This window comes from Neodiprion virginianus, chromosome 1 (assembly GCF_021901495.1).
Source record: "Neodiprion virginianus isolate iyNeoVirg1 chromosome 1, iyNeoVirg1.1, whole genome shotgun sequence".
NCBI lineage: Eukaryota > Metazoa > Arthropoda > Insecta > Hymenoptera > Diprionidae > Neodiprion > Neodiprion virginianus.
In genome coordinates, this window is record NC_060877.1 from 26,716,355 (window position 1) to 26,737,279 (window position 20,925).

The 20,925-nt window shown below is 38.2% G+C and overlaps 2 protein-coding genes and 1 long non-coding RNA gene across 5 annotated transcripts in view; 2 read left to right on the plus strand and 1 right to left on the minus strand.

Annotated features, from left to right (window-relative positions):
* LOC124305915 (uncharacterized) overlaps positions 1–11,547 on the plus strand; it is a 119,457-nt gene extending 107,910 nt beyond the window's left edge. Inside the window, exon 6 of the mRNA XM_046765955.1 lies at positions 8,873–11,547. The gene's annotated coding sequence lies outside the window, so the exon portion shown is untranslated. The remainder of the gene's footprint in view (positions 1–8,872) is intronic.
* LOC124305967 (uncharacterized MFS-type transporter C09D4.1) lies at positions 688–16,548 on the minus strand. Of its 3 annotated transcripts, XM_046766053.1 has the most exons (10): positions 15,450–16,548; positions 12,807–12,963; positions 12,445–12,492; positions 11,371–11,592; positions 9,202–9,426; positions 6,320–6,461; positions 5,928–6,133; positions 5,696–5,799; positions 5,498–5,608; positions 688–5,351 (listed from the first exon to the last, which is right to left on the minus strand). In XM_046766053.1, the coding sequence occupies exons 2-10, from the start codon at positions 12,864–12,866 to the stop codon at positions 5,090–5,092; spliced, it is 1,380 nt and encodes a 459-aa protein (XP_046622009.1). In that variant the 5' UTR covers positions 12,867–12,963; positions 15,450–16,548; the 3' UTR covers positions 688–5,089. The 3 variants fall into 3 exon arrangements, with proteins under 3 accessions (XP_046622009.1, XP_046622017.1, XP_046622025.1); XM_046766061.1 differs by lacking the exon at positions 12,445–12,492; XM_046766069.1 differs by lacking the exon at positions 9,202–9,426.
* An 80-nt stretch (positions 16,549–16,628) lies between these two features.
* On the plus strand, positions 16,629–18,373 carry LOC124306059 (uncharacterized). Its single transcript, XR_006908514.1, has 3 exons — positions 16,629–17,007; positions 17,481–17,665; positions 17,778–18,373. It is a non-coding gene; the product is annotated as an uncharacterized LOC124306059 (long non-coding RNA).
* Positions 18,374–20,925: the final 2,552 nt, after the last annotated feature.

Genomic DNA, 20,925 nt, shown 5'->3' on the forward strand with positions numbered 1-20,925 from the left:
CTTATGCACTCGATGGGCTATAATACATAGTACGGATATCTATTAGTGCCTAATCTTCTGGGCGGAGAATTGTTAACTTGCAACCGCAGTATTAGCTAGTATAATATTTATTATACTTGTTGTACGTAGGACTTGATTGCGGTGACCGTAGATACCTTGAAATTAAAGAACGAAACTACAAAAGCACATGATGGAAACCAAAAAATTCAACGGTGTATGGATGTTTACGGTACTGGTCCATAAACTGGTGGTGACATAAGCCGTCTGCGTTACTTTGTATTATCGTCGCTATATCCCACTTTATGCTATCTCCGTACACGATATCCGATAAACGTATCTCGGTTTAGGCTTAAATTTGTGTTTGGGACCTGCGTCCGCCTTCATAGCTCAAGTACTTACGCTTACTTGAGATTGCCTTCCGACTGACGGTCCCAAATGCTCATTTGGGTTCTTTGTCCAATTATTTTGTGATTGTTAAAATACTGATACACGTTTAATATAAAATGTTATAGATTAAGATAGGTTCCTTATCAGATTTCGTTTCGTATTTACTTGGCCACCCGAAAATTGTATAACATTGTTATCGTATGTGTTATATATGCTTGAAATAGTAAAATGCAACAGAGAATCTATTATATGTATATTGTATAAAACAAATTATAACTATAATCCATTGACTCTTGAGTATTATAGAAATCAATACTGTTTTATTCACAACTGTTACACTCCTTTCAATTGTACGAATTAGGAAGATTGAACGCAATAATCAAAAAACATATAGGAGGAATAAAAATAAAATCATAAAGACAAATTATAATTATTGAATACGTGGACAAAAATTTTATCGACGCAGAAATACAATGATCGTCATCTCGAAGCAATTGACAAAGCAGACTTTGTTTGATAAACTCAAGTGGCCTTAACAATATACTTATGTTCTGATTAATATCATGAGTCTCACAACGAAAATCAGAAAATTCAGATACCGAAACGAACACAAAAAAAAAGAAGAAAAATACACGTTACGGAAATATTTAAAGTAACATTTTCAACAAAGAATTTTATTGAATATGGAAGGCAAGAAGTAAAAAAAAGAATTCTAGAATCCGTGTATAGGTGAAATATAATTGACTAATTTTTGTGTAAATAAGCGTAGCGTCAAGCGATTCCTGATTCATAATTTTGTCTAGACACCTCTGAAATCCAGACTCACGATAATAATGAAATGAATAACCGTCATTGCAATGTAATGATTAAATGAAAAAAAGAAAATAGTAATTACTCGTGTATCATAAGTTTTATGTTACGTTTAGCCGCATAGAATATACGTTATACGTATTATACGATATACATTTTATTTTATGTAATAATTTTGACAAAGGCACACAGTCCCCCTTACGAACGGAACTCTGTACAATATAATCAATCGCACGCGGTGAATATTTTGTACTCGATGTTCTTACTGAGCTCAATTTTGCCACGATGACAATTTCGTAAGACAATTGCAATTATATCTACCGAAGTAGCATCATTATATAAATATATCTATAATTTACCATTCAATTTTCATACTCTTCTCGATCCTTTCATTTCTCGTGCATAGAATAGTCTGTTTTTTTGGTCGCACGGTCAAGATGCTATCGTTTTGCGTGGTTTCATTAGTGCTTTTTTTTTTTTTCTTGTCGAACGATTGGTCCACAAAGTCTTCAAATTCATAAGAAATTTCGTTGACCGTAAAAAAAAGAGAAAGTTATCAATACCGATGGTACTTTGCACTGTAATCATCGTACGTTTTGTCTTTCATCATCAGATACAGCGTGAGATTAACAACAATAGTATTTAAGACTAAACTTGGTAGATTATCATATTAATGATACAGGGGTACTTTCGATTAACGGTACATATTCTATTCTGGAGGAGCCTACAAAGGTTGTTAGCACCGCCATGTATACGTGTATAGTTATATATTATAATCACAAGTATTATACTTGGTAAATGTTCCGCGGCACTCTATGGAACGACTGAATCTTGTGCATTCTTTAAATCATGTATAAATACATATGATAGTCTTGCTAATTATGTTCTCGTGGTGAAATGCTCATTTGTAAGGGTCGAGGACCGTGGTGCCTTGAACCCCAAAATGATCTTCGCTGATTAGGCTGAAGATAACAGAAATATAGACGATGCCCATTTTGTGATTCCCTTAGCAGTTGTTAATTTTTATTTTTATTTTTTAATATCCTTTATGTATTGCTTATCTAAGTTAGCTTATGTATCTTAGAATTTAAGAGTGTTTCAATAAATGACGATGACATTATATATATATATATATACATTTTATCAAGTTTTGCACTGTTTTTTTTTTATCGTTATACTACATTCGCTGTGAGTTTCCATGCTCAACGAACTGGTCATTTACACATTAAATTGTCTATATAGTTTTCACGATTAGTATCGTACTATCGGAAATATTGTGATAAATGTACAATTTATAAAAAAATCGATAAATTTTTACTCTGATAAAAGAGAAAAATTCTTGATCGATAACGTAAGTATTATAGGTTTTAGGTATGTAGAGTGATTTAATCTAAAAGTTGAATGACCGAGATAAAATTATAAAATACTTGTGTTTCAGAGGTAAAAGTTACGCATCAATTTGGCAACACGACACGAACAAGGATTTCTGAACTACAATACTTCTTTGCTTAAATTGTTTAATCAACTCTTTGATTAGTCCTTCATAAATTGTAAGGTATTACCGTAATACTAGGAGATTGATAAAGATTAATAATAATAATAGTAATAATAATTCGTGGAAATCAGCAACTCATCTCCATCTCGCTCAACACTTTGGATGAGATATTTTGGCAGACGTTTTTGCGTGTGCGGAAGAGATTCTTATACAAGAGATACTTTCTTACTAATTCTTAAAAAAATATCATCTATTCTGTAGAATATGTATGTATAAGACTTTCATTCGTATCACCGATATCACTATTTGCACACCTGTTTGGATATCAAAGCACTCGGAAATATACACGTATAACAGATTGACAAAGACGGAGCAACTTTCGTAAAGTCTTACTTACAAGAAAATTTACGTATAATATTACAGGGTCACTAGACTGAGCTAATATCACTATAAAATTGACTTGAATTGAATGTTCGACGTTGTTTGCTTAGTTGCATACCATCACTTCGTTGGATTTTGCAATATGCATATTTTCGTATACCCTACGTTCTGACACATCTAACGATAAGGTAAAACACACAGATATGTAAAATATAAATATATGATTATAGTATAAATATTTATGGCCCCCCGGTGCACATAGTATAACTCTTTATGGAATATATTAGACAAACTTGCGTATACGCTAGTTGTCTCTTAATTATTACGCGTTACGATCGCTATATGCAACTTGAGGGGATCGCCAATCACCCTGAGATACGAATTGATTTTTCTCGATGAAAGCGATTCATCGGCGATCGCGCGTACAAGCATGTCAATTTTTTGGTGAGAATAAAAATTAACCAAAAATTATGCCAACCGCTATCCGAAACTGGTTTGTACAGATTCATATTTTCAATCTCTTCCTCTTAACCTCTTGGCTATCAGTCAATTTTATCGCATTCCAAAGGTGAGACCGAGTTCACTGTAATCGACTGTCTAAAAAAATTGACATGCTTTTACGAGATAACGATTTGAACAATCAGTAGAATTTCTAAAGCTTCCTTTACGGGGATCCGCTCTGAAGCTTGAGACGGCGAATCACTTATTTATCACAATTTGCAAAGAACTCATATCGTACATGTTTAATCGGACGTTTGTGCGGTGTTATCCAATCAGATAATTACCGAACTTGTATCATTATTTCAATAGTCTGTCCGACGTGGATGAAACACTGCTGTGAAACTAGGACGCCATTTTGGCAGAAAATTGAAATCCATTCTTTTGTACCGTGTTCCACTCGTTAAGATTTGACAATTTACGGTGCTATAATATGAAAATGAATGTACAGATTATTTCGGAATTTTTACTAGCAGAAAAAAATATTCCGGTATAAACATTATCAACTTCCAAAAACAGGACAGCAATTGTGAATTTGTTCTGAAAATAATTTGAGTGCAAAGCTTGCAACAGACTTTGATAACCATTTTTGACACTTCAACTTTTGGGGATATGTATTCAACGAAACGAAGTAGAAAGTAGTCAAACCGAAGCTATTAGTTACACTGCTATCTAACACCATATTTTAAGTTTGCAGTTTTGCATCGATGTAATGATTCCTACTGCAGTTTTAACTGCCCAACAAGTGAATATTAACGATAATACTCTAAAGTTTTTAATTAAAATCATACGTTGATGGGGTGAAATCGATATAATACCTGACAGTTATATGTTCTTCTGGAATTTGTAGAAATCATTACTTTTCTCCGCGTTTCTGTCAACAAAAAATCTATGAACTTCATAGGTCAACGTATCATCTAGCAGATATAATGAAGTGACATAGTTAAACGGAGAAAAGCAGAAACGGAAAAAGAACTACAGTATATATACTAATCTACAGCAACGAACTTACCGACGTAGAAACTTTAATGCCGAGAGTTTATATTCTTACAAGGTATATCTCGCGAGCAGTTACAAGTAATGACTAAAAATTTTGTTTGGCTAGAGAGAAAAGTAAGTAATACTTCTCGCCGTGTAAACGAGTTGCACGTTACAGAGCGTAATGACTGACGATGACGTTAGTAACTTTATACATTGACTAATACCTGTACTTCATATTTAAAATATAATATAATTTATACTCTCTGTAATCTCTCTAATCTGGTTATACTAATTTAATCCGTGCAATAGTTCTACCGACTAACAATCCTCGGATTTCATTGGCCGTTTTATGTTTCCAGGGGTTCTCTGGATTACGCGTAAAGCTACTATCAACCACTCTATCATCGACATCACAAGTTCCTTAGATTACTCGAGCTCCGAGCTTCTCGTACGGAGGTACAAAACTTGGGACCTGATACATCTTGTCAAGTTTTAACTCCTTCGTCGTTCAAACTAACGACTGAAAGAAGCTTATATTCAGAGTTTGGCCTTTTGCCTCCTAAGATCATTCGGTATAAGAGTGGTCATGAGACATCCGAAGCCTAACGTAACGCACAGACCAATATTCGCCCAAAATATACCCCAGATTGTGAAGAGATGGGAGTAAAGCAACGTGAATAAGATCCCGAGCACTTGAGTCGCAGCGTTCAAAAGTCCCGCCGACGTACCTTCCGGTTCCGGGTACGTTAATTCCGTCGCGAACTCGAAACCCACTGGCAAGTAGCCGGTCATGAAGAATCTAAAATGATTTTAAATATTCCGGGTTAATGTGACGCGTGTATAAAGCTGTGTTAAAAATTATCAAGTAAGAAATTAAAACATAATCCAACTTTTTCTGTACACAAAATGATACTTCGCTGTATGATTGTTGTATTTTTATCTTACCCCAAGCTGGCTGAAGTGAGATACACGACGTATATGTGACCGGAATCCAATGTGAATGTGAAGAGCATCATTCCCAGGAACGAGAATATGTACACACAGAGTGTCGTTTCTCTGTAACGATTTATAGGGCTTGTAATGATTGGGTACGTAGAGGAATTTAATGACAAGACGAGCATACCGAACGATTAATAGACTCACTTGAATCTGTGCGTTTTGTCCAGGACTACGCCGCACAAAACTGATCCCAACATGCCGGCAAGAACGATAACGAGACCAATTCTTCCCGCGTCTGTTTCATGGCCCTGCAATGAAAAAAATTTGATAGATTGAAATCAGGTAGGTACAACATGTATACCTATCTGAAGTTCTGAATGTTACGTGGTGTTTTAGCTGTTACGAGGTCGGTTCTATTAGTCGTTTGATTACTTACTGGGTAATATGGAAGTATTATTTGACTCAGAAGAGTGCTCAGGGCGTAGAAAATGCCGACGTTTATCGCGTAACTGAGGAGAAGCAGGAGGTATCCCTTGTTGAGCAGCAGAGTTTTCACAGAAAATAGGAAATTTTCCGAAGTCTCAGCCTCCCTTTGTACAGCTTGAGCGGAGCTGGGCGGTAAGGGGGGTTCAGCCTTGAAGACTGTTGGAGAAAAGACATTTTTTTATATAATATGAAACTTGCGTCTCAAGTACTTAGCGTAATTTCGTGTGTCCGCCTCGGGATGGTTAAAAAAGTGCCCAAGATTGAACATCACGCAAACAAGCGGTGCTCAGCAGCGAGCAGCGTTCGATTATTGTACGAGGAAAAAATTGATTTTTTACTTACACAACAGGATAAGGACCAGGATAACCGATGTTATCGCAGCTACGATGTAGAACATAGTTTGTAGACCATCTCCAATGACCGTCACGTCTTCGCTGTTTTTGACTAACATCGGCGGAAACAAGAAGCCCACGGCCACGCCAAGCTAAAAAACCGAGGTAGGAAATTATTTTTTTATTTTACATTTTGAATGTTCGATATTTTTATTAACGTATTGGTATAGCATTTTGTTTCAGGTTCAACTGGACAATGGATGGTCGATGTGCGTCGTCCGGATATCATCCCCCCGTTCTGTATCTTGGATTACGACGGTTTCGAGCGAATGGTGGATTCATGGCAGTTTCGCGTATCAGGTATATTGTAAGTGAAAGCGAGGATGTTTCATCTTTAATAAACACACAACGAATAATTTTTCAATTGTCCGTAGAAATTGGTTATGCAAATTGTTGCGACAATCCGACGTTTCAACAAACCAAATAACCCAATATCAAGGATAATTGGCTCTTCCTGGACACGAAGGCTGATAAATGACTGACGCGGTCTAATTTTTTCCCCTTCGGCGTGTTACGGGTTTTTAAAATTTCTCTGTCAACATACATTCGCCAGTGGATAGAAAGGCCTAATTGTCAAGGCAAAAAAGCTGTCCCCGCATTATCCAAATAGTATAATATTAAATTAGTAAGAATAAAATTAACCAACCGAAGACCATTTGAGATCATTATGTCCTCCGGTAAGTACACATCTGTTGCGCAATAAAATCGCCGCTATACCTACTCATATCCTACTTAAACGACCCTTGTACCAAGTACTTCAGTCTCTCTACCACACTGGGCTCAATTGTCCGCATGATATACGAGGATATAAGTCCGCAAAGGCGTAATTGGTTTGTTCACCGCTGATTATACCGATCGTGTTTATCGTCCGTTGTTTTTACCACTGTGTAAATTACGACTGCGTCAAGTTCCGGCAAGAGTTCGGCATAATAAAAGTAAAAGGAAGCGAATGCAATTTTCGTTGAACCTAACGACCGGGATTAACATGTTATTTCAGTCGAATCGTTGCCCAAGCACAACCTCGAGATCACCGAACAGCACATGCAACTACCCATGAAACGCTCGAGTCATACGAACAATCGGTTGAATCTCACCCGGAGTGAGTGAAGACACAGTTTCAGGTTTGAGGGCTTCTCTCTCCACGGGTATCCCCCCAATCCTGATTACCTCAATGGACCTTGAGCTCCCTCATTCTGCAAACTTCCTACGACACCGGTCACATACGCTCAGAGTAGCACTTTTTTGGCGAATGCGAATACATGCTTCGACATCGTGTACATTCCTCAGGAATGTCATATAAAGCCAAGTGATTAATTAACGCGAAATTCACAAGCAGGTGTTCAAGGCGACCTTATGCATAACGTCCATAACCATGCGCTTCGTTCAAAGTCTCTCCACGTTTCTAGGCTACTCGGATGTTCACAAGACGCCGTTAAGACACGTGGCTAATCGTTCCACTTGCCGTAGCAGTTCGGAGATAATCCTAATCTCGAGCTTATCAAGAGAATAATCGTGACTTAGTGTACACATGTTACGATGTGTACCCTTCGAATTTCTTTGGCGGTTAAATTTGTCATAATTTAGTACGACGTAATGGAGGTTACATGACGTCATAGGTCAGCAAACGCCAACCGAGGCAGGAATGTTCCCTGAACCATCGGCACCCCGTGTTGGTAAAGTTTAACCTTCGTGGCGTTCGTTGGAAGAGCAATATTTGGAGTGGAATATTCCCACGGATGAGACGGCGGTTCTCTCGATTAGGTAGTCCGTTAGTTCCGTGCAGATTAGAAGCAGAAGATAGTTAGAACGTTTCCTGAGATTTTATCTAACCCAGGGTTCGACGCTTTTGGTCAGCTATTAAATTATAACAGCTGAGCCAATCAACCCTGGGAACATTTACCAGATCGATGAAAAATAATCAATCTGGTAATGCACGGACCGCGGGGAATTGAATTTCCCAATTTCCCGAATGGAAAATTTGACTATTATCCGGTATAACTATAGCCTCGAAAACATTTATCATAGCAACAACACGGCAGATTATTTCGATTGTCGGCTACACGTGTATCGTAGCTTAGGTGTATAGAATCGGTCAATTTACACCAGGTAAACCTTTATCAGTGCACGATCGCGGAACTACTTGAAACAGACATCACAGGGTGTGCAAATATTATGCGAGGGCAATGATAAATTTCAATGAAATAATCGAATGCAGTTTAAATTGGAGGTAATGTTAATATACCATGCACCGCGCCGTTTAAGCTCGCATCGCAAACGATCGTTTATGGCCCTATACGTTCCCTCAAATGCACGCTCTTACATTAGGCGTATAACGCAATCACGTTGTGGGTATAACACATGCGTCCACACGTATAAACGTATAAACGTATAAACGGTAGTGCACACGGGGCGGCGGACCCCTCGCGATAAGCGTATAGATTCCGTGGGTCCCCGAGCTCACAGATTTTCCCATATAATTACATTGCATCGTTTATGATTCTAGCTGCACGTCCGACGAGGGCTAATAACTTAAACGTTGTCCGGCTATAAACTCGGTGGTCAACCGGTCAGCGTGGGCAGGACGGACCTCGGAGGTCGTAGCTTCGAACGCTGCGCTCACAGGCGCACGAGGTCTATCGTGTGTGGTCACCGAGACCACCCTTCGGACGAAGATGAGGAAAAAAGAAAGGAAGAAAAAAAGAAAAAAACACCAAAGAAGACACGAAGGTCCGTGTGTCAAGGAGGAGCGATAATTTTGATACTTAATTCCAGAAGGCCAGGGGACTGGGAAATTTGCCAACTTCGTTACTCGGACTCGGGCAATTGACTCACCTGGTTGCCGAACACGCCGATGCTGCAAGCGCTGCTCACTTGGTCGGGATCAAACCAGACGGCGGCGAGGCGAGAAGGCACAGATAAGACGAATACTTGACTCAGAGCGACGACGGAGTGACCCAGGAAAGTCACCAAGAATCTGTCCGGGGCAACGCTGAATACTTTTATCCATGCCCCGGTCGCAGTGCCAATAGCACCGATGATCACGGCTACGCGTAGACCCTGTAACGTATAACGCGTGAATTGTGAAAAATAGAAGATTATTTTGGGTCGTCGCTTGATTCGAATAAAGAGGGTTAAATTTTATGACCCTTCGAATAGCGGCAAATTCTCCGCGGCTTTGTCGGACTGTGAATTACAATTTTTGCGGTCAACTTGTGAACAGTTTCTACTAGCAATTTTAAAAGATACTTTTTTGCCAATGCAAGTTTTGACGCGCGTATTTCTAGTACGGAATGACTAGAAATATTTAGTCTGTCTTTTGCCTGGCGAAACGCACCGCTACATTTGAATAGAATATTTAGACATTTTTAATACTCGAAATTAATCGTGCTGGAACGAAACGCAAAATTTCATCAATAACAGCGTTCTAATCTTTGTACCGGTCAGTTGTACGGTTGCTCTAGACCGAAGCCTTGGCAATTTTAAGCACATTTAGCAGTTTGCTACGGTTATCAAGTCGCTAGTTTAATCGGTGGTATAATAATCCAACATAGCACGCAGAGTGACGATAGCTTTTATCTATTATAAAGGTATATCCGGTTTGAAATTGCATTACCGGGAATTACCAATGCTGCGTACAATGTCTTGGAACAATAAATAACAATGAGTTCCTTTCATAATCGAGCGAATCGTTATACGGGTGTTAAATCTTTGCTAATTAATATTTATTGATCATGATTGATTTTCAATCAAGTTTCCATGTGGAACAAACTTAAAAGAACAGTAGCGTGTATGATTTATTTGAATTTTTTCGAACGTCTTCAAGACATAAATTCCAGCTTATCACGTATGTTTCATCGGTATAATTATTCTACAAGTCCTGTAGAATACGGCCCGTAAATCTGAATATCAGGTGAGGAGAATGATTGTGAAACTTTCGCGACTCAAAACTGCAGAAGCGGGATTACAAATTTTATACCCCACCAATTGCATCTTGCAATAAAATAAAGTATTCGCAAACAACTTTATCTCAATGCTGCAACATTTCACAGTACTAGAACCAGCAATTGATTAGCGCACGCTCCGGGCTAATTTAAGACTATATAAATAGGCTAATATAACTGATCAGTAGTTGCTACTGACGATGATTATGTGAAAAATTTAGCACAACTTTACTCGTAGACAAAGTTCGGGTTCGTACGTTTGTTACACGCAATGGAACTTGACCGGTTTTTCTGTTTTGAAATGATTAGCTTTTACCCCAGAATGTTGAAGGAATGAGTGTAACATCTCTTTAAATGCGTAGTAAAACATGCATTACTATCACTTTTACATACAGTGACAAACTCCACGCATACGCCTTTGTGAGAACATGAGGAAATCGATTAAATAAGCATAATCTATACGTCGAACAAAAGGTGTCATGCGCCGAGTTTGAGAAGAGTAGATTTTCTGTCGGCGCTCGATGTTTCGAAATTCGTTGATACCGATCTATTACGCAGAAGAATTAGACGCAGGAGATTTACTTTTTCTTGCTTTGACCTCAGTCAAGATACACTGTAAAGTGTATCATTTATTTTTTATGTACCGATGAGATTACAAATGAGTGGAAAATTTTAGAAATGTGTTTATAATTCTGACGGCTATTGTCACTCGGCTGAGATAAGTGTCAAGCGTAATCCAACACTATGTGCCGATGCTAGATTATTACCAAGTCGAGATGTTGAATCAACCCATTTTCTCACCGTCCGTATTTCTCGTATACGCAGCAACTATTGGTACAGAATCAGTGAATTGCTGTGCCTCGGTAATAAACCCCTCCTTGTTCTGATTGAAGAAAATCATAAGGCCAATAACCGAGCTGCGCCTTCACGATTCATTGTTGCATTTTTAATCTTGGTTTGTTTGTATTTTACATCCGGTGCAGGATTGCAGCAGAGAATCCACTTAACAACGATAATCTCTAGATTAACAATGATTCGACAATGAATCCTGTACACTCACCAATTTATCCAAGAGGTAGCTGGCGGGAAATATGAATGGGATGTATAGGACCATGTAAATCAAACTGGTCCAGTTGACGGCCTCGTCTGTCACGTCGTAATACTTCATCACGATGTTGGCGATTATACTGTACTGGATCCATTGCATCGCATTGCTGGCGCTGTAGAAAACGAAGATCCCCAGAATCGCCCATCGTTTTTTGTACAACTTCGTCTCGGGGGGCTAAAGTTTTTTAATCAAAGTCAGCTAGTTAAAATCACTACAAGCCATGGCGCCATCTGCCAACGAATCGTTCCGCTGTTTACGCCATGAATATCGCAAATATTCTAAAATCCCGAGAGCTTTATGCAAAAGCTACAGTTTTCGCGGAAAAACTTGGAGGAAAATACTCGAAATCTTACGTAACGGTTGTTCGCGAATGCAGTCTCGTGATATTTTTCCTCCAGTTTTTCTGCTACTTGCAATACTGACGATCTGTTAATCTGCGTAAAGGTGAGCTTGCAACAACCAGCGTTGATTTCGTTCCATAAACGCGGCGTTACTTGCCTCATTCATCCATCCTCGTTTGCTTCGCTTCGTAAACGAGGATGGACGTGAAACGTGATGTAACTAACATCATGCCTACAAAGTTATTGCAACGTCTTCGCCGGTGGAAACTTTACCTGTTCTATGACGTACTTTGTGAATCAATCGGTTTTCCCGAGTCCGGAGGAATGTTAATTGTAAATGTAATACGGATGTTTCGAATACTATGCTTTTTATTCGGTGATCATTAATGTCAACTAGTAAGGCTCGCACGATCGTAGTGGTTATCGCATATCTGTGTATTAATCATTTCGCTCATTATCTGATACAAGAAAGCAGAGACAAGTGCGTTAGTATTATTAGCTTGCAATAAACCCGGTTTCCATGACTCGAGTCTTAATTTTTTTAAGTGGACACAACTATTCGCTCTGCATTTACAGGAACGAGTAAAAGTTAGTGAGAACATATTTTCGTATGATACTTGAAACAAGCAGCAAGTAGGAAGGAAGCTTTGAATCTAGATGTAATTAAAACGGAAAATGTATTTACGCCGAGCAGTCCAAGTGCGGTGTACTTCTGCGGGTTCCTAATGACGCCCTTGTGCAAAGAGAAAAAAAAAACAAACAAAGAAATTAAAAATTATATAGAAAAAAACAACTTCTTTGCCCTCATTTTACACTGTACTGGATTCAGGGTTGAATTTTCATCGATAATTTTTTTCCCCTAGTTACTTTAAATGACTAAAATTTTTGCGCAAATATACCTATATATATTCAATATGTATACCGAATGGCTGGACTTATCGATGAAAGTTTGGAGAGTCGCTTGAAACCAAGATGTCTATGAATATAAAACCTTTTGCACAGTTACAAAAATTTGATGATATAAATTATAAAGTACTTTTCTCTCACCTCTGTCAGCTGCACACCACTTTCGGCCGATTTGAAGTAGTCGACACTAGTTTTCGACATGTCGGAGTCCGAAGTGCCAAAAGCGAACCCAGAAGTGCTGGGTGCACACGATTGTTGGTCCAGTTTCCGGCAGTGGTAAACTCACAGTCAATGATGCCTGAGGAACCGGTTTCTTTTTAATACCGAGAATTACTTGGCAAAGAGAAGATCAAAACTCAAAGCTGTAAGCCTTTTACCCGGTATAAAATATTTCGTGTATCGGTGAATGCCGTTATCAATTGAAAAATCTCATTTCTCTCGCTTTCTCTTCAGTGTTGAAACAAAATTCAAAGGGTAATTTTAACATTTGTAACAAAATTCAAAGTGTAATTATAACAGTGTAATGCAGAGAAGAAATTCTTACTCATACAAATCGGGCACATGAAAACAAATTTGAACTCACTGGTTATGAGAGAAATTAAAGACAACAGAGTCAGGGCGGCTAGGTGGTCTAGTGGAGTAAGTCTCCGGTAAAGCATCGCTAGATTCCAGGTTCGATTCCTGGCTCCGTCGTTAATTTTTCAAATTGACCAGTTGTTCAAATTTACATTTTCTCAACAAAAATTCTCTCGTAGATTAATGATTTGCACACCCGCATCTCATTTATTAGACAGCATTCTGTCTTACGGGCTTCTCATCGGAAGCGAAGGATTGAAAGGGGTAAACATAAACATCTACACACTACAGTCTCCTTACATCGTGCATGCAGAGAAGAAATTCTTACTCATGTAATTATAACATTTGTCTAATTTGTTTCCAGTACTGTCTTCTGAAAAGTTCAGAAAATTTCAAACGCAACAAATCCTTCGTTATTTAGTTGTGTTCATTTAACTTAGACTCGCTAAACTGTCGTCTGCATTCGCGAGTTCTGTCAACTGCTACTCGAGTTTATATGTGTTTTCTGAAACATCGCCTGGGGCATTAGCATACGTAAAGATAAAGACCTCGTTATTTCACAAGAGGGCTAGAACATGCCAATTAGACCGTATCTCCCCATAGTTTGTTTGCTCCCAGAGAGTCAATGTTTCGTGAATTTATCAAAAGCATTTCAGACAACCATACGTATTTGATTTTCTGTAGCTACGATAATAACAAATAACATGTTGTGGATATTAGTAATAGTTGTAGGAAAGTCTGTCTGGCCGTAAATGTTTTTTTTTTTTTCTTTTATTATTACAAGATTATTCACACCTTCTTCAATGCTCTGTTTCAGAATAAAGGTAACTAGCAATTATCTGCCCTTCGTGATGTTATATTATCTTAAGAAACGAACTACGCCGCAATAGGCTGGAAAATATAATTGAAATAATATGTTACTCGAGTGCAAGCCGTATATTTAACATTTAAATAATAACGTAGATTCATTGTCTGTAGTTAATATTCTCACGACCGTATTCAGGAAAGCTCAACACTGATTAAGACGAGTTCAGAGCTGTCTCGAGACCGTCTTGCGACAATAAGAACTGTCTATGAGTGCCTGCCATTTGATTCTATACTAGCACAGTTTATTGACATAACTGTTCAGGTTTTCCGATTATTATATCATTATATGTATTTTTCATTTTTAGTCGTACTCCTTATAACTACGCTCAGCGGCGATCAGAGTTTCGATATGAACGTACCTAACGAATAGCACAGTTTTATTTCTCGCGATTCCAAGCCAGTTCACAACCATGCCAATTATCCATTTACACCAGGTTTCCTGTTGACTTTGAGACTACGGTCAGATTTAAGATGAGCATTGAAGGCTCACGTCAGAAAAGTTCGTTACATAAGAATAGTAAAATAGTGCTTACAAATAGCTGATAAACTTCTGCATAAATGTGTCTGCCAGACCGTTAAGAATGTGCGTGAGTTTGAATTTTTTTGAATGATTAATCGCCATCATTTATTTTACAATTAAATCTAAATCCGTTTGAAAAATCGCAACGACGCGAACGTGCTTGAATTTTCTGTCACGTCTAATTTATGCCTCAACGTTGATCGTTATAGGTGAGTAACTGGGTGATCGATGTCGTGGAAAATTTTAAAGACGGTCAGAGCAGGTGAATATAAACTAATAACAGAAAGGGGGCTGCATAATAGTGCTGTAATACCGTTAATACCGTCTGTGTAAAACTATTCTCATCAATTTTTCGTTGCACGCAAGAGAACGCGAATAGCTGTATATTGTACCCGTATTATTGACAAATTGTTGCAGACTACCACAGCTGAGATAAGTATTCAATGGAATTTTCTTCAATCGATTTGATATCGCTTTATTGCTTGGCGTAAAATAGTATGCGGTTACAATAACACGAGGCGTGTGGAATATTAAGGTTGACGACGAGCCTGGACTTGAACCAATTTTTTTTAACACTCGATAGTCGAAGTCGGTAACACTTGAATGTCCAAAATGTACCAAATTTTATCGTACTCGACGCTAAACCTCAAGACTAGTTGACCAGACCATTAACGCTATAATAATATGATGCTGTACTAGTGATATCGCCAATAATGATGCATTGGATTTATTGCTTCTTGATGGGCTAATTCACCGTGAACAGATCAGAACAGACGAGCGACAGAACTTCGCAACACAATTGATCGATACATCATACTTACGACCAGCTCTGTCTTCTGCTTCTGAAACGCAACAGGCTCCTTGTCGGGAAATTGTTGTTCGTTGATAACTTGTCGCTGCGATATAATATGAGGATTCTTTGGCGAATTTCCTCAAATTCGTTCAATCTCAGCTAGAGAATCATTCGTAGTTCCAAGTAGAAAGTGATTCAAATTCTCTTAGTGGATCGAAGTTAAAATCTATCAATTGCGTAGCATCATTTCAATATTTCTCATCAATTCTTCTTAGTATGTAAACACCTGACGGCAACTCTGTTCGGCTTTAAAAACGATCCGAAAGTACTCAATGTTCTAATAATATATTCGCCAAAGGTATTCCTCCGAGTGATTCCAATTCCACTTACAGATATGTCCACATGAATTTCGTCGAGTAAAATGTTTGTACAGTCAATTCCTGACAATCAAATTTTCCCAACACTACGTAGCTCAATACTCGTAACATTGAATTGTAAAATATTTAAACTATTGTCAAAAGCGCAATTCGTCTTGTGGATTCCTGTCCGTAACGTAGTCACGATTCCTAGGTAACGTGCAGAATTGCGGCGAGTAACTTCCGAAGGGTCTCGTTGAAGCGGCAATCCGAGGTGTTAATTATCGATCGATAACCAAGAATTATCTCTGCATTCTAACAAGCAGTCTACTCGTTCGTATCCTCGTTGACTCGTTAACTATTCGTCGTCGTTTATTACGTGTATCTGAATATACATTTACAAGGTCTGATCCATTGGCTGTTTGCTCACGATCAGACAGATCTTTTCCGATTCGGCCGAAATAACAGTAATTTATTCGGTCAGCGTGTACAGTTCTTATTTATTAAAAACAAAAATAGAAATAAAATAAAAAAATGTTCGAATCAAAGGTGGCCCTGCACTTGAACGTGAGTAGGGATACACCGATGTAACGTGGGATTGTCTTGTTTCAAATATAATACTGCGTCCCACTCATCGGCTGAAGCGTCTCATTACTCCTGTCGTGTTTTTTCGCCTTTACAGTTATACTTGTTTGGTAGTTTTTTATGTATTTCTTTTCCTTCCCCTTTACCCAACGCAAAGCAAGACCCGAGCCCGTTGGACGATGGGCACCAACTGAAACCAAAGTTGAATCGAAAGTCTAGAACAGCCGCGCGTCGAAACGCGGCTGGTTCATTGCTTCTGCGCAAAACTTATGGCGATATAACTTGTCACGTGTCGTCACTTGCCGGCTTTGATTCGAGCGAGAAACGTTTGCGTGCTAGCCCGATTTCTTACGCCGTGCCGTGTCTGTGCGCGTGTGTGTCCATTAATGAGAATGAGGCATGCACAATCTTAAGTATATGTGATACGAGGTGGTGTTATTTGCTGACAATCGACATTGGCCCCCACTTTGCGAACTGAAATGTAGCTGTGAAGATTGCGTGTATTCGAATACGAAACGACGATACGTGTATGAAGTGAATGAATGGACACGAGCAATTCTTTTCTCAATCCGACGAGAGTCCTCGGTTGGAACAAGTAGTGAAGAAGTTATCCGGGATAGGATATATTAAACAGGAGAGACCCAGGTGAAGTAGTTTTCTTATTTTTAGCCATATCGCACATCTTGCTGACGACGAGGTTGCAGGATCGCGACTATCGAACGGCGAGATTCCCGAAACTACACGAATGTCCATCTCATCCGGGTCTCTCCCAATCCTACTTATCGTACCATTATTTTAGGCAGGCCTAAAATTTGATTCGTCTACCGCGATCTGTATTATTGAAAGTGTCAATTTTTCACTTCAATTCACTCTTCTATATGAATCGAACGATGTTTGGAACTTTGTATTCGCACGCCCGGGATGCAAATTGATTTTCATAATACTCACATTTTGAAACACTGTCTTAATATAGTTAGTGTCTTTTCGTAGTAAGACTGTCAGTGCAACGTAATAGTGGGTACCTACGTAGATGTAAGGCTATTAATAGTCTTGTGTTGATAATTGTTTCTATCGACAAACTCAACCTCAACAACATTATAAATATTTGACCAGTTTAGATAGACCCAGGCATCTAAAAGGCCAGGCAATGAAGCTCGTATCGACTGTACTGGAAGTTCACTGATTTGTATGCCCTTCAAGGTACAGGGCTTACCACTTTTATGACTCTTAACGCCCCAGCCTGAGGTTGAACGATTGTTTCCAGGATGTGGCCCTGATAAGAGCCATGATAATCTTTTGAGAAGTACGTATGACAGTATGGCACGATTATTGAGTAAATATCGTTTAGTGTAAAGCGCAATGTCATTGTGCGTTACAAAGCGTGAAACAATCGGCTAAATTTGTTTTACACCTAGCGTACTGACCATGGGATTAGTGACAAGAAGGGGCCAGTAAATGATCACACGAAGGTCTTGTTGTCAGCTGGGTGCTCGGATACGTTGGAACCAATTTTTATTACGTCTGCCAAAAACTTATCGAGATGTGAATCCCGAAGAGTTACAAATGGTACTTCACTTATCTTAAGACTCTAATTTATAGTTAATATCAAGTGTTTCGATGTGCCAAATGCTCACGATTAGTATAGATAAGAATTTTTGTTTGAATCGCGTTATTTTGACTTGCAAAGTTGCAAAATGAGTATAAAACTTCGCGAAGGAGTTTTGGTTTCTGATATGGTTATATTTAACTGTCGATATTTGTACTTACAAATACGCCGCTCAAAATCCGATAAAAAAAAAAAAAAGTAGGCGAATTAGTATAAAATTCGCGTAACGAGTCATTGTCATTAGGTATATACATAGAATTTTTAACCAGATATGGAATGAATACTTCTTCATAGATTGATTGAAATTGATACACCTACCGATTTCTTCTAGTTTTGTTTGTTAGAATTTTATTTGCCGATTCAGTAATGAATAATTACGTAAACAAGTTATGTGTGATACCTAACGTGGCCGTTTGTGGAAGTGGAATTATTAAAAAAAATCTTACCAAAAGTACGAATGAGACATGTGAAAAATGCAAGTAATTTTAGCCCTCTGGATTTTTACTCTGTCAGCTTTCTTAAGCAGAAAGTGACTAATAATCTAGCGAGCAGACTCGAATCACGTCAGAGATGTTCCAAATCTTTAGCATAAATTAGCATGTATTTGAAGGTTTCGCAATCCCGTGAACAATTGCGAATTGCGCCGTTGCTTTTGAACGGAATATTGCGGATCGCTGTGGTGCGCGATTATTCTCAAATGCGAAATTCAAAATGGAAATTTCTCGTACAAAATCGTGACAGAGGCCCTCCGGTCTTAAAATCCTTGGGTATGAAAATAAAAATACGACTAGTTCGGCACAACACGAAAACAGGTAGTAAACATGTTTTCGTATGAGACATAGACTAGCAACGGCCACTGAGCTAAAAATAATCGATATATCGATTAATCAAGTCCAAAAAAATATTCTAAGATGTCTCAATTTAATCGGTAAAAATAAATCGGTTAATCGATTAGTTCGTTTTAATTTGTTTTTTTTTTTTTTTTTTAAATGGTGCATTTGAGTCCAATATTTCGTAAAATTCAGTATGTATAATGCAGTCTTAATAGCGGAAAAGTTTTTTGATAATTGATTGTTTCATTCGAAATATTTCTCAACTTCAGATAAGAATATTCATCTATCTTTCACTTATTACATGAAATAGGTACTCATTAAGTAAGGCAATGATAATAATTGATATTGTATTGCATCGTTCATGGGATTAAAAAGGCAAAAATTGATTGTGAAGCAAAATAATGAAGTTCGAAAAATAATCGATTATTCTTAGTCTGATCTTAGCATGGACATAGTGATACAATACCTTGAGAGACTTTTTCGATCGACAAAACAGCCGCAGGTGAAGTATTGCCGATACGCCCTATGGCATTGGAATTTAAACTCAGTCACGATCGTTTTTACTCTGATAATATAATTATGAATTTATGACGTTATCCAACCTCCAACGAATCATAGAATCATCGACCCGGTGCTGGAAAGTCTCATGCAATTAACAACGCTTCACGTCACGTATAGAATCTGAAAATAAACCCGATATTGCAAGTAAAATTAGCAAAGGATTACCGTGCCCAATATGTGTCAACGGTCATGCGTTCATTATCGAAGCGAAATGTTATTTAAAACATATGCAAAGATAAAAATTTTAGCACCGTCAAAAATTTCATATATTCAGCTGGGTTAGCAACAAGTTTTACTGGATGAACAATTGTGTCGCGAGTGCCGAAAAACATTGTTGCTAATATCCGTGTACTTACGTAGTGAGAGATCTTTTTTTACTATGCGTGTGACGCGATACTGATATTTGTGATACACTCGAGTTAAAATAACCGATTACTCAGAATTGACAGTAACTTTGGGTTTCTGTCGCGGTAAGTTGAATGGTAGGATATCAGTTTTCTTCCTGTCGGATACTTTTTCCTACACACTCATGATCTATGGCAAAGAAATCTAATGATACTTTATGCTGCTGAAAAAGGATTTGAAAACTTCAGTAAGGAGAAAGAAGAAGAGGAAAATTTGATCTGGCAGTTATTTTTTATTCCAACCGACAAACAACGTGGAATTACGTGCGCGGTCATTATTCTGTTTTCCGTGATAAACTGGCGATTGGAGCGATACGTCAAAATTATTTTTCTCAATTATTCCACGCGGGTGAACACGATTTATTACTTTATCAAATGACTGTGTCATTTGTAGAATAAAAAGTTCGCACGAAAATGTGTATTCACATCCAATTTTCCTCCTCGTAGACGATATTGTATATTAATGACTTTTTTAATGTTGCTCATAGATTAAACGTTTCCGTGAGGTGAATTTTTATCGTCTGTTTCGCGTGAAAAAGAATATGATCGTGTTGCTGGTGCAGGCAACACGTGCTACTTGTGAGTACAATCGGCTGTCAACTGATGGGTTCAAACCTCTCCAATCATAGTGCAGAATTACCTCGATCGACGGTACAGCATACAGGTTATCACTCGAAACGATCGAGGAATCTCTCGATCGGTAAGTTATCAAAGTCCGAAGGTACTCGATCGGCAAAACGTTTCTTTGACGCACCTTGGATCGGATGAGAAAGTTTTTTTTTTTTTAATGAATTGTTACATCATCGGATGAAAACGATCATTCATGGATCAGGTGCAGTAAGCTGGGGCTATACAAAGTTCATCTCGTTTCGAACGAAGATAAAATGAAATCCACAGTGCCGATGACTTGTCGGATCCATCTTTTGCTCTATTTTTTTCGATAACGATTCAATTTGTTACGAAACTGCAAATCGATCTTTGTAAATAAAACATTCGAAACCAATGATCACGTCTATTTCGAGCAAGGAATAACGTAGTTATGATTATTGAAATCTTTATAAATCGTTCTTGTCGACGAATCGGTGGTTTTATCTGCGACAGTTTTAACTGATTGTAAAGTATCGCGCTATCGTCCCAGGAATCAATCACCCAGAAGTCC

Excerpts from the sequence above, each read along its gene's own strand:
- LOC124305967 (XM_046766053.1), bottom strand. The coding sequence starts at position 12,866 with ATGTCGAAAACTAGTGTCGACTACTTCAAATCGGCCGAAAGTGGTGTG. Across the intron at positions 6,134-6,319 it reads CCTGGTCCTTATCCTGTTGT|TCTTCAAGGCTGAACCCCCC; the intron begins GTAAGTAAAAAA and ends TTTCTCCAACAG. Across the intron at positions 5,609-5,695 it reads GACAAAACGCACAGATTCAA|AGAAACGACACTCTGTGTGT; the intron begins GTGAGTCTATTA and ends AAATCGTTACAG.